At 47.6% G+C, this 13,810-nt stretch overlaps 1 protein-coding gene across 3 annotated transcripts in view; it reads left to right on the plus strand.

Moving 5' to 3' along the window:
* Positions 1-7,421, plus strand: part of NR6A1 (nuclear receptor subfamily 6 group A member 1) — a 227,333-nt gene extending 219,912 nt beyond the window's left edge. For all 3 annotated transcript variants that reach the window (XM_027035090.2, XM_027035091.2, XM_027035092.2), the window contains 2 exons: positions 1,027-1,179; positions 3,035-7,421. In XM_027035090.2, coding sequence (XP_026890891.1) covers positions 1,027-1,179; positions 3,035-3,123 — 242 coding nt within the window. In that variant the 3' untranslated portion in view covers positions 3,124-7,421. The remainder of the gene's footprint in view (positions 1-1,026; positions 1,180-3,034) is intronic.
* The last annotated feature ends 6,389 nt before the right edge of the window (positions 7,422-13,810 follow it).

Here is a 13,810-nt window from a genome sequence, read left to right on the forward strand (position 1 = left end):
TTGTAACATTGAAAGTGCTCTCTTCCTGTGTTCAGTTTCCTAGTCGAGACTTCCAATACCCTCCTCTTTGCCTACTCCTCCTGCTGCTTCTCCACTATTCATTCATTTGTCTTCTCCACTCATTTATCTGCTGTTCTGTGTGCCTTCCCTAGACCAGGCACTGTGTTGAGCATTAAAGACATTAAATAAAAATAGACCCCAGGTCTCTGGCCTCAAGAAATACACACTTTAAAATGGCACTTGACACATTACTTGAGCCTCAGATGGGAGGGAGATCAGCAGCAACTTCTTGGAGGAGAAATCTGAGTAGGGCCTCAAAGGCTGGGTAAGATATATAGAGAGAGAATATTTATGTTCTCTTATTTATGTATATATAAATGTGTGTGTGTGTGTGTGTGTGTAAACTATATATTCTATAGATAAAAGGGATTGTGTGTATGTGTGTGTGTGTGTACATACATACATGTCCATATATATTATATATACACATATACATTTTTATATAAAGAGAGAAATCTATATAGAAAAAGCTGGAGTGACAGCCCAGGTAGAATAGTGTGAGCAGAAGCACATAGGAGACCATGTGTGAGTATATGCCTAGCATAAACGTGTAGGCTCCGCAAGCTTTCTGATCGGCCTCCAGCAAAGGGCCAGTTTAAAGATACTCTGAAAGATACATTGTGAAAGGTAGATTATTCAGCCAGTTGTTGAACATCCACTGGTGCCTGTTTTGTGTCAAGCACTGTGCTGGGAGCTATGTAGGAGTTGAGGAAGATAGAGCCTAGCACTCAAGTGTTTCAGTCTAGTGATTGTCCTTTATAATTTTTTGCCTTTATCTGATTTCTCTTCCCTTGTCCAGAGTTTTGTTCCTCCATGTCAGAAAGAGAAAAGGTCTCCTGTTGTGACAATGTTTAATAACTTTTAATTGAAAGATGCACATATTGAAGGAGCTGGTGTTCTTTCCCCAATAGAAAACCCCTCCATTTCCTGTGTGTGTGTGTGTGTGTGTGTTTTTTTTTTTAACAGATATCAGGGGTCTGACCAGTGCCTCACAGCTGGAACAACTGAACAAGCGATATTGGTACATTTGCCAGGATTTCACTGAATATAAATACACACATCAGCCGAACCGCTTTCCTGACCTCATGATGTGCTTACCTGAGATTCGCTATATTGCAGGTAACATTCTTAGTGCTGGGCTTCCAAACCTTCCTTGGCTTGTGAAGGGAATGAGACAGGCAGTGTTTTCAAAATGCTTATTCCAGGCCCATCACCAACTGCATAAAAGAGCTTCTACCATTGCCCTCAGAAAAGTTACATTATAATGAGAATTTTGTGTTTTCTTTGTAGGGAAAGAGAGTCTGACATTTCCTTTGTGCCTATGATGTGCAGGGTGCTTTGTGGCCTTTTGTTACTTAATCTCAGAACAAACTGCAAGGCTAGTGATTGGTGATATTATGGTCATTCAGTGGATGGCGAAACAGGTTCAGGGTTTCCCAAATTAACTTCAATTCCTGAGTTATATACTTTAAAAGGGTGGATTTTATGGTATTTGAATTAATTATATCTCAATTTTTTAATTAACTTCATTTTGGAAAATTTCTTACAGATTTTCTGGGATCATTCATTTAAAGTGATACCTTTAAAATAATTCTCAAAAATTATACCTTTGCAAAGGAATTCTTGTTGTTATTGTTGCCTTACTTCATTTGGTAAAGATTCTTGTGTAGAGTAGCCAGTATACACTGAGGGAAAACACAGAAATGTGACCTCTAGACTAAGATTGTTCCTGTCAGATTCAGCAGTGCAATTTTGAAGGAAAAATTTTTCAATCTGATAAAGGAATTTTTGTTTCTACTTTTTGGACCTAGATAGTCTAGCAGATCTGAAATGGACCTAAAATTTTGGAATTTTAGGGGTGCTTTGGTAGTTTATATCTCAGCATTTCCAAATCTTTGTCTTACTGAACAAGATATTAATCAGATGCTCTCTGAAATAAAGAGAGGGCAGTAATTAATACTGAGCTGGATTCTCAACTCTGGCAGCATTTTGAATCACCTGCGAAGCTTTTAAAAAATATCTGTGCTTGGATTGTACCCCAGAAATCCTGATTTAATTGATATGGCATGGGACCTGGGCATGACTCTAAGATACGGTCAGGGAGAAGAACGACGGCCTCAGATATCTACAAAGTATGTTAGCACACTGAATGCTCTGTGAAGTCCTCCAATAAAGAAACCTGTATACCTTTATGAACCCTGAATTTCTCAAATTTACTTGCCCCTGTGATTACCCCCCTCCTTTTCTTTCCAGTACTTTTACTCACCCATTATACTATTCGAAAGAACAGTGCTTTTTGGAATGCTAGTTAGAGAATCTAACAGGAAAAAAAAAAAAAAAAACCAGAATATGTTTCTCATGGTATTTTAGCTCTAAGAGAACATCTAGGAATACCTTTCAGTTTCAGATTCTTCATCTATAGAATAGGGATAAAAAGTTCCAGCTGTCACATGGAAATATTGTGAGCATTAGATAAGGCATTTAAACACCTAGTGCAGAGCAAGTAAATGGTAGCAATGATTATAGCTTGCACCATTACTAGACTCTCTAGGGCACCAGAATGGGTCTGGGTATCAGGATGTTAACACAGTTTGTCTGATACTCCTGGCACTTTTCTTGCTCCAATCACTCAAAAGGGCAATAAACATTCTCTCAGGGTGCCTGGGTAGTTCAGTCAGTTAAGCATCTGACTCTTGGTTTTGGCTCAGGTCATGATCTCACAGTTTGTGAGTTTGAGCCCCGCATCAGGCCCTGTGCTGACGGCAAGGAGCCTGCTTGGGATTCTCTCTCCCTCCCTCTCTGCCCCTCCCCTGCTTGCTCTCTCTCTCTCTCTCTCTCTGTCTCAAAATAAATAAACTTTAAAAAAAAAAAAAAAAAGGCAACATTCTCCCTTTACCAGCCTGAGAGGAAGGAGGCAGCTACACTTTCCCACTGCAGCCACTTGCTAACTCTTCTTTTCCCACCTTGTTACCAGGAAAGATGGTGAATGTACCCCTGGAGCAGCTGCCTCTCCTCTTTAAGGTGGTACTGCATTCCTGCAAGACAAGTGTGGGCAAGGAATGACCTGTTCCCAGCGCCCCACCTCAGGCCAACTGCAACGCCTTGGGTGGGCAGGACAGGCTCCAGAAGAAAGAGCCAGAGAGACCAAGGTGGAGGCTGTGGAGCAGTGTTTCCAGTCGCCTCCATAGCAAGAAGAGTTTTTGTTTGTTTGTCTGTTTTTTTAACCTCATTTTTCTATATATTTATTTCACGACAGAGTTGAATGTATGGCCTTCAACATGATGCACATGCTTTTGTGTAAATGCAGCCGATGCATTTCCTTGCAGTTTACAGAATGTGAAGATGTTTAATGTTATAGTGTTGTCATTGTTTAGAGATAGTTCTTTTGTATTTTGAGGGAGAGGGTGGGATGGGGCTGAGATGAATATTTCCATAATGTTGACAAAGACGACTACCTCAGTGGGAAGGGAGGGATGTGACCATCCCTACTTTTTCCACATGTTCTCAGCAGACTCCTACATTAGTCTGTCAGAGAGCGAACTGCCTTTTTCTAGCTACCGAATTGCCAGGTAAAAGTAAAAGAGCACATCATAAAGGGGCAAAGTGGTGTTGGGAGGTTTACCAAGCAAAGTGGGGAAGACGTTGGGAACAGGACAGGAGATAAGGATTTAGCCATCTCTTTTCTTTGGAAAGCATGACAGTTGAGGGGGAAGGGCACAGTGACCAAATCTAAGTTAGGTGTCCTCCCTCCATACAAGTCCTCAGGGAGAAGGGTTTCTGTTCTCACACCATGCTGTGGGCTCCCCCCGCCCCCACCGTCTGAACCGCCACTGTCAGTTTCTGCCACTGTCAACTTTTCATCCCCACAAGTCCCTGGCAGTAAGTTAATTCTTGGGACTTGTCTACCAGCTCCCTAGGGGTCACAGCTACTTAGTTTCTTTACCTGGATCTACCAAGGTCCACTTTCCTCAGACTCCTGTCTGTCTCTTATAAATTTGGCTTCCTATTGGCCCTTTGAAAAAAAACTGAACAAAATGTCATGCTCTGAATCCTGGTGCCCACTGCTAATTTATTCTCCTTTCACCTTGCTTTCTTCAAAGGGTAGTGGGACAAAGGCCAGACTGCCAGAAGAATAATCTTCCTTTCCCTGTCCCTCCCTTCATCCCATCTCGTCCCACCCTCAGGACTGAATCCCAAACCTGCAGTCTTTCATACGGTGGGAAGGACCATCCCCCCATCTGCTGAACAGAATTTTTGCCTCTTCATTCTACTCCCAAGTTCTCCTAATCTCTCCAAAGTGAGACCAGGTTTCCTTAGAAAGCCCAAGGATCAGAGTGGCCCAGCTGCCTGTTAGACTATCAGTGGCCTGGCTGACCAAGGCCTAGAGGGCTGGAGTCCAAAGCACCTGGAAGGGAAGTGGCAGGGGGTGGGGTGAGGCTTGAAACTACCTCATGTTCCTCAGGGTCCGGCTACCCCCTCTGCAGATATGGCCTGGACCTCTTAGTCTTTCACTACCTGCCCTACCTAGTCCTGGGAAATGTTCCTTACCCTCTTGGCTTTGGCCAGCGGCCATACCATGTCTGTCTTAGAGTTCTTTCAGGTGCTTTTCCTTTCTTTGCCTTACTAGAGCAGTTGTCTCTGCCTATACCCAGGTGCCTCCCACAGCCAGTGCAGCAGACAGACCACTTAACTGGGTGCCTCCCTGGGTGGGCTTGAGGGGCCCACAGCATTTTGTTTTTCCTGTTTAGTCAAAGGTCTTTTGCTCTCTTCCCAACCCGGCCTTGCAAAATTACCCAGTCAGCCACCACATCATGTGCATACCAGGTAGTCCGTGTCAGATTGTAATCTTTTCTTCCCAGTGAAATGTTACGGGTACCGGCAGAATGATGACTTTGTCCCTTGATGGATCTAAAACTCAGAGCATTCATTATTCCTTAATGCCATTTCTCCAGCTGCTCTGAAAAAGAAAAGAGACATGTTCCTCAGGAAAAGCTCCAACCAGAATGTTTTCACTAGTTGATGGGAAGTGTTTTGTGTGTGTATCTGTTTATTTCTAAGTTCACAATATTTTTGTTCCCCTGAATTTTTTTATTTAACCAACTAGATCACATTCTTTGGCTACAGGTCAGACTCCAAGCTGCTTTCCTCAAGGTAGGGGAGGAGACATATATCAGAGTCCCCTTCTCCAAGACTGCTCCTGTGTGCAGTATCTTTCTTTGCTCTAGACCTCCATGTGTCAAACTATTTTTTGAAATTGCTTTTCTCTTAAATTAAGCATTTTACCGGTTGTGTTGGATATCAAAGGAAATTGCTCTCTGACAAGGCAAGAGCATGTCTCTCCAATAACGCAGCATTAAACAGAGCAAGTTGTTAATTTGTGGAGTGGGGAAAAGGTTCTGCAAGTTGCCATTGTACAAATCCATTTTTACAAATGTTTGCAGCAGATTCCACAGAACAAAGAGCCCATTCATTGCCAAGAGCCCTGCAGAATTTCTGAGCCAAGTGGCCGTGTGTTCCAAGCCGGAGCCTGACCTGTGGACAGCCTTTAATGTCTTCTGCACCCAGTCCTTTTATGACGTGGGCTTTTTTTAAACAGGGTAAAGTGAATGTGTTGCATTGCAAACTCAGGTATTAGGCGGAGAAGGTAGGAGTGTAGCTAGCAGCGTGGAGACATTAGGTCAGCCACTAGATGTGTTTGTGAATTTGGTTTGAAGGACACAGAGAAAGGTTGGAGGGGGAGGTTTGGTGTGTTTGTTTTTTTGCCTTTCTTCCCATAATGTTTGGTTAACAAGGTAGCCTTTTTGCTAGTGGAAGAAGAAAAAAGTTGTGCATGTTGTCTCTAATTCCCTTCTCTTCTGTCCTCTCTCTGATCCCCTGCTACCAACAGCGCTCACTTTGAGTGAGAGTTTTTCCACCATAAAATTATAACCCTGAAAGCTGTGGTGAAGCTGTGTGCACTGCATTGAAACACACAGGCTTTTCCTTTCCTTTCCCATTAAGTGTTTTCTCGACCCAAGATAAAAGTTTGGAATCTTGGAACTTCACCTACAACTCATGCTCTCTGGCTCCTTTGTAGAATTTTGGAATTTTTCACGAGGTTCAGTGGTCTCGCCCTTAGTCTGGAGAAACTCCCCAGAACCTGTCTCTAAGCACTCCACCTGGCTCAGAGGACACCCGGCCCCATGTCTGCCCCGTAAGTGAGGTGAGCGAGCCTCCAGGGATAGAAGGCAGCACGCAGGAACCTCCCTGTCCTGTTCTCCAGAACCAGAGGATGCATCAAGGGAATCTCAGGGTCTCTAAGGCATTGCTGACAGTCACCCACCCCACACCGACTTGCTTCTCACTTGCCACCCCATTTCAGGGATGTGAGTACCTGCCATGGCCAATACGTTACCAGGTCCTTAAAACCCTGGGCTCTCTGAGTTAGCTACCTTGTTCTGCTCCCCATTTCCTAACTTTGTTTGTTCTTGATTTCCTGAGGAATGGGACAGATGGAGACAGATGAACAAACACACTGGGCAGCACCTAAGCCATGTCCAAGGTTGGCCGAAGTAAGGGGACCCTGGCCTCTCAGTAGGGCAGGAAGTTGAGCAGTTGTTCCAAGTCTTGAGCTCTGGGCCCCTGGTTTATATGCCTTTTTCCTTGTTGCTTTTTAAAATTTTGCAATTATTTTAAGAAATCCAGGCTTTCAGACCAGCTCTTTTATTAAACTTTTCTTTATTGCTTTTTTAAAACAAAAAACAAAACTAAAACAAAAAACAAAAAAAAAAACAAAAAAAAACACCCACACTATTCTTACTTTCCCCAACTTGATCCATGAGAATCCCCTACACTCCCCTCTGCCTTTGCAGTTAATCATTCCTCCCTTTTTCCTCAGCTTGAAGCATCTATGTCCAGTGTCTGTGAAATGATGTTTTATCTGTGTCTCAGGATGAGAAACGGCAATCATTCCACCAGGTGCTGGAAACTGATTAGCCTCGAGGCAAGGGTTTCTAGGGCCACAGCTCAGGGATGTGTATTTAATTACAGGGTCCCCAGAAACCCCTCTCTTGGCTGCCACAAGCAGCAGCTTCTTTTTTTGGGCTTGAGAGCTAGGCCTGGACTGTTTCCTCAGAAGCAGGAGCCCTAGAGAACATGTGGAGTCTGGGAGCAAGCTGGGGCTTCCTTCTCAGCTAGACCTGGGCTACCTTGAAACTTGAAGACTTCTGGCTGTCCTGCAACATGAGCCACGGTAGCTCTGCCTCGGTATACCAGCTCATAAAAATGCCTGGTCCCTCTGCCCAATCCAGCTCCCGTCTGGCCTCCCTCCTCTGGGCCTGCAGCCCTAAATGAAGCACAGCCTGCTCAAGAATCAATTGCAGGCTCAAGAATCAATTGCAGGCTCAAAGGGAAGCTGTGAGGTAGGCCAGAGTTTGCTCCAAGCCCAAGAAGAAAGTTGTGTTACTGGTGGAGGCTGGTCTTCTAAATCCTGGAGCCAGCCCTGCCAGCCAAAGGATCATTTTTGCCCTTTGGTGACCTTTTTTTTTTTTCTTTCTCTGAAATGTCTTATGATAGGTAAGAATGTTGTTGACTCAAATTTCCATGAAAAAGAAAAAAATAAAACTACCTCTTGAATGACATCCTGATCGATTCCTCCCTGAGGAATCCTGTGGGAAAAGAATACTGCAGCTCCCTCTCTGTTTACATGTTTCTGTCAGGAAAGAAGCCCTGCCTGCCCTGGGGTGTTGGTGTTCTTGTCCGTGTTGCCATCCCAGGCTTGTGATAGGGGCTTGTGGCTGCATTGCAATGTCTGGGCCGCATCTGGGGAGTCCCAGCCACCTGCCCAGCCATGGACTAGCCACCCACCCCCCCTGCAGAGATCACCATTTCCTTCCTGTGATCCAAGGCACAGGGAGCACCACCTCCCACAACCCCACCGTCAGGTGCTGTAGTGGCACACACATCAGTGAACGTGTCCCTCAGCTACCTACCGTTGGCCCACTTCCACCCACAGTCCTGTATAGGAATCGCATAAATGGGATGTCTCTGAGCCCTTGTCCCCAAAGGGCCGGCCAAGGGCTACCCAGGCCCTCTGCTACCTCCCACCCTGCCAGCTGGCAAGGGATGGGCCCTTTTCTGTGAATTGACTACCTGTGGAAATGTGACCAATTAGTGTGAAATGCATGTTTAGCAAATGTTAGGTACTGTATTTGAACCAATAAATGTGAATCCTTCTGCACGTGGCATCTGTCTGTGAAGCCTGTCTGGGGTTCTGGGGAGGGATGGTGGGGTGTCCAGAGGAGCTGGCTGGGGCCTTCCGACCCGTTGCTCCTGCTTGTAGCAGACACCCTCCCCACTCAGTTCCTGTTGCTGAGGGTCTGGCAGAGGGATAACGCAGAGCTGCTTGAATCAATGGCCCCGTACTGAGTAAGGTGTCTGCTCTGAGTGCCAGGCGCTACGCTGGGACTTTTCACAAACCTGAACCTCCTTGAGCTCCAAGGATTATTACTTCTGTTTTATTGAAGTGAGGTGAAGGGACTTATTCAAAGTCATGCAGTCAGAAGGTGGCACAACTAGAGGAACTAAGTCTGGTGGGGGAAGCAAACACAGACCTTTGCAGTACAGTGGGATCCAGTTGTAATGAAGGACATATATGAGGTTGTAAGGGTGCAGAGGAGGGAGTGGCTTGTTCTACTCAGGAAGTGCTTCACAGAGGAGTGTTGAAGGCAGGTCTTGAAGAAAGGCACCGGACAGAAAGGAAGCTAGACCAGGTAGAGGTGAGAGAGATCAACATCTTTGAAGGCCCACCCAGCTTTGAATCAGAAACATGCAATATTTGGGTATAACAAGGGATTGCCGTGGCAGGAATGGTGGCAGATGGAAGGGATTAGCAAGAGTTGAGGCTGGAGAAGCACTTGGGAGCCTTGAATGCCACATTCAGGGGTTTAGGAAGGAAAGCCATCTGCCAAGTCCCTGAAAGACAGCTATATCTCAGTGCAGCAGTCTGCTGGTGGTAGCGTGCCTATTATGACACCACGGTCCAGCCTATTAACATCTGTCTCCCCAGTAAATAGACGAGGTTTTCTAGAGCTGAGAAAGTGGAGGCTCTAAGGGGTCAAGGATTGTGCCCAAAGTCACACAGGAAGTGTCAAGACATGTACCCAGAGATGTCCAACTTGAGAGCCCAACTGTCCTGTAATCCTGCTGTTCATATGATCAGAGAAGTGTCAGAATTGGGGTTGTGGGTTATATGAAGACAGGAAAGATGAAGGTTCCTCAGTTTGAAACCATAGAGGCTGAGGAGAGTCTGATCAAAATCTATTAAGTCCCCATGTGTGAAATGAGGGGAAGCCCAGCTGCCTTCCCACACCTCAGCCTCCTCTGGCACAAAGGACGAGAGAACCCTTGAGGTTTGAAAGAGGTGGTTTTAGAATGAAGGAAACCCTGCAGAACTAATTAGTAGACTTTTCCTTGCTGCACAATAGGAAACAGATAAAACACAGAGGTGCAAGGAAGAGAAGAAACACATTCGCTGAGTGCCTAGTGAGGGCCAGGCACTGTGATGGGGGCTTCACATGCATGATCTCCTGTAATTCCCAGAACAGCTTTATAAGGTGTAGGCTTCAGCCCCATTTTACTCCTAAGCAAATTGAGGCCCAAAGAAAGTAAGCTCTTTGCCTAAGATGACATATGAGTAAGTGGCAGAGTTGGCTTTTGAATCCAGGTCTATCTGATACCAAAGTTACAACAGGCTTCCTCCCTGCTCTGCCTGAGCAGTTCAACAGTGCTGAATATGAATGTCTGGAGTTTGTAACAAAACTCAATAATGGCCTTTGGTTGAACTTCTTGCTATTAACAAAACAAAACCCTATGAAACTAATAAAGGATTAATTTCTGTAAGAGGTGAGTAAATGGACCTAACCAAATTAATCTGAAAAGTGGTGCCATCCCCCAAATAGGTACAGTACTACAGAGACACTGAATCTATGGTTTCTCAGAACACAGACAACCCAACAAGGTGGCTTCCTGGAAAAAGTAGGAGCTCCACTGCCAAAAACCTGGGAAATACTGCACTCAGTCTACCTTCCTCTTAACTGATTCCCAACCTTCGTTGGCATATTAAAGGCTCTGAGAAATCTTACCTGAAGAAAGCTAATTTCTGTTTAGCCCAGGGCCTACCAGAAAAGTATTTAAACATGGAATATTTTTTTCTTCCTGTTAAAATTCTGCTGGGACAGTGTTCCATGGAACAAAATGTAGAACATTGCTCTAAATTTATAAATTGCTATGGAACTAATGCTGAGCTTTTGGTTTCCTTGAGTGCCAGGCAATAATCTGGAAGAATAATAAAGAAACATACATAGAGCAAGGCAAAGCACAGTACTCGGCATTTTATACGCATTACATTACTGATTCCTCAAAGTCACCCTCTGAAGTTGATGCTGTGAAGATCCCATTTTACAGATAAGAAAACCGAGGCCCAAAAAGGGTAAGTAATTTGCCCAAGGTTACGTAACTCCTGTAACCTCAGGAATTAGCATAAGCGAGCACTGAGTGCCTCCTGTTACGTAGGATTTGTGCTGACTTCCTTATCCTAACGCAAACCCTCTGAGGTGAGTAAGATCATCTCTAGGGCCACAGCTCTGGCTTATGTCAGAGTCTGAAGCCAGAAACCACCAAGAAAATGATGGGTGTTGAGATCAGATTGGATGTGGCTACATGGATCCCTCCCTTAGGGATCATTTCCCTCAGTTAGCTTGTGTGACAGGCACCTCAGGGGTCTCACCATCCGAGGTCTAATTCCAGCTCTTCCCCTTACCAGTTGTATGTGGCCTTGACCCAGATTGATACCTCTCACTTTCCTGGCCAGATAAATGGAGATGACGTGCCTGTCTTAGGAGTTAAGGAGGACTCACCGTCCCTGGTTGGAAGCTGTTATGAGGGGAGCCACAACCCCTCACACCCCAATAACAGAAGCCCAGAAGAGCCACAGTCCACCTCTCTGGCTTTGGCTGCCCACCAGGGTTTTAAGTCCACAGTGGTAACCAGCTCTCTGAGATGCTGTGGCAAAAGTGCCCAACCGTCAGACCTAGGGCTCTCGGAGTCTTGTTCCCTTGGCAACAAGTCTCACCATGGAGACCACAGCCCCATCCTTGCCCTCCCAGCAATCTCCCTCTCCACAGACCTTTCCTGTTCAATACCTAGTCCTAGGAGAAGTGTAGGAACTGAGGAAAGCTCCAAGGAGGCCCCTCCTCAGGGTGAGGAGTTTGAGGCACAGCCAGCAGGAGATGCAAAAGGAACTCCCATTCTTGTGTCCACTCTATGCCCAGCAAGGTTCTGAGGAGTCTACATACCGTGTCTTTTAGGTTAAAAGCCCAGCACTTTTACATAGTGGAGACCAAGGCTCAAGGAGACAAAACGGACCAGCCCAAAGTCTCACAGCTGGTCAGTGTTGGAGCTGACACTTGCATCCAGGGTGTCTGACCCAGGACCCCTTGTTTCCTCTGCAACTCCCTACCCACACTGTGAGTCACCACGGCTACGAACTGGGGAGGGTCAGATGGTTGCGTGAATCCCCTCCGCCCTGGTTGTCTCATGAGTAGCAGCCAGCAGCCCTTTGAGGCCTGGGCCGGGCCCTGCGGCAGCAGAGGAACTGCACTATTTTAAGCCAGGGCCAGCAGGCCCCATGTGGGCACAGGGAGGGTGGCCTCGGGCCCTTGGCCAGCTTCCCGGAAGTCACCATGGCCTCCCTCCTCTCCCCTGAACAGCTTTCTGAGGCAGTCACTTCCCAACAAACAGGAAGGAGGCCCTCAGGCCAGGAGACCTCCAGCCCCAGCTTCCTTCTCCTACCCACCCCACCCCCATCTTCTCTACATGGGGGAGCCCACCAGCTAGCTACGTGCCGTTATCTGGACTGACTCTTAGCAGGTGGGTGGCAGGGGGTCTGGACTTCTGCTTGGGCTGCCCCAGTTCACCCATTGTGAGTCTAGGGCCTCCACTTGCCCAGGCCCTTTGCCCCCTTGCCTACAGCCTTATTTCTCATATCCATTCCCATTGAAGCTGGCCACTGTGAGCCAGAGAGCAGAGCAAAGGTATCCCCAGACTGGTCCGACTCCAGGACCCTAGAGAAAGAGAGACTAAGAGACTGAAACAGAAACAAACTGGGACATTGCCAGAGAAAGATTGAGGCAAAAACAGTGATAGACACAGATTAATCATGGCAGAGACAAAATTAGAGAGATGCTCAGAGACAAAAGCCGAGAGAAGCAAAGAGACAGCTGCAAAGGTCTGGGGCCAAGAGGCCAGCAGAATGGCTCTGAGTGGTTTGCTCCCGACCACCCCCCAAGTACAGGCCCTGTCTCAGGGCTGTGGGGGGCCCACCGGCTGCGCGGCTGAAGAGGAATGTGGGGAGCAAGGCTGGGTCACCCCTTGAGGGCCAAGCGTGTGCACTGTGAGATAAACTACTCCAGGAAGGGGGCCCCAGCTGCGGCTGCACGCTCCAGGAGCATGGCGGAGAGGCCCAGGCCCAAGGCTGAAGCCCCAGCCCTGTCAGACACCAAGCCCCTGCACCTCCTCCAGAGGATCTCTGCCAGGCCTCAGATTCTAGAAGGTCCCAGGTTCCTCAGCCGAGCCCTTAAGGGCATGCAGACTAGGTGAGTATCCCATTTGTAGACCTGGAAACCCTGCCAGCCATAGAGCCTCACCTCTCCAGCTCCAGCCGTGGTCCTGGCTCAGGCGAGGGGGTGACCAGGCAGAGCAGGGACTCGTGCAGAGGAGTGCAGTGGAGGGGGCGGCTGTGCACAGGCCGCTGAGTTGTCCCCATGCAGCTTTGTGCACTCATGTGCGCCAGTGTGGGTCTGTGTGCGTTATCCATGTGCTTCCAGACACGTGGGCGTTTGTACACATGTATGCATCCACGTGCTGCCAGGAGTCCTACTCTGCCTCCACTAGCCCCTGCCCTCAGACTAGAGACGTAGCCCCCGGAGGCACCTGGTGTCTCCCACCCCCACCAGGTGGCCCAGTCCAGAGAACCAGGAGAAGAGCAAGCAGGTCTACTGCCGTCCCCCTACCCCCCTCCCCACACCGCAGCTGAGGCTCCCGCTGGCCACGGCCTTGACCTGGCACTACGGACTTCTCTGACATTGGCATCGGATCTGAACATCTGGCAGCAGGCTGATAAGGGGTGCAGCGGAAACAGCCTCCGCTGCTGCCAGCAGCCCCACCCCCTCCTGCCCTGCGAGGGGTCTCCACATCCACACTCCCCCTGCCTCCAGCTCCCGGCCTGGCCCCTCTCTTGTCCCCTTCCCTGCCTCAGTCTCCCTCTCCCCCATTGCCACTTTGTCTCTCTCTCTCTCTCTCTCTCTCTCTCTCTGAATTGCTCTCATTCTTTCCACCTCTCTCCCCTTCCTCTGTCCTGTTCTTTCTTTCTCTCTCTCCCCGTCCCTCTCCCTTTCCCTTTCCCTCTCTCTCTTTCTCTATTTCTCGGTCTGTTATGCTGTCAATGGGTCTCTTTTCTCCTCTTCTGCCTCGTTTCTCTATGGGTTCTTTCTTTGTCTTTCTACACTGTGCCCCAACCCCAGCCTGATGATTCTCTCTCCTCTCCATTTCAGTTTCTAGGTCTCTAGTTTGTTTGTTCCTTGTTCCACCGCCAGGAAATAGGCCTGGCACTTTGGGAAAGTCCCCACTTAGAAGAGAGACCCTGGGCTTTGTTTGCTTGGGGAGGGAGGGAGGGGAGCCTGGGTCAGGACTACACCCCTTCTCCTTCCCCTCT

This window comes from Acinonyx jubatus, chromosome D4, assembly GCF_027475565.1.
Source record: "Acinonyx jubatus isolate Ajub_Pintada_27869175 chromosome D4, VMU_Ajub_asm_v1.0, whole genome shotgun sequence".
NCBI lineage: Eukaryota > Metazoa > Chordata > Mammalia > Carnivora > Felidae > Acinonyx > Acinonyx jubatus.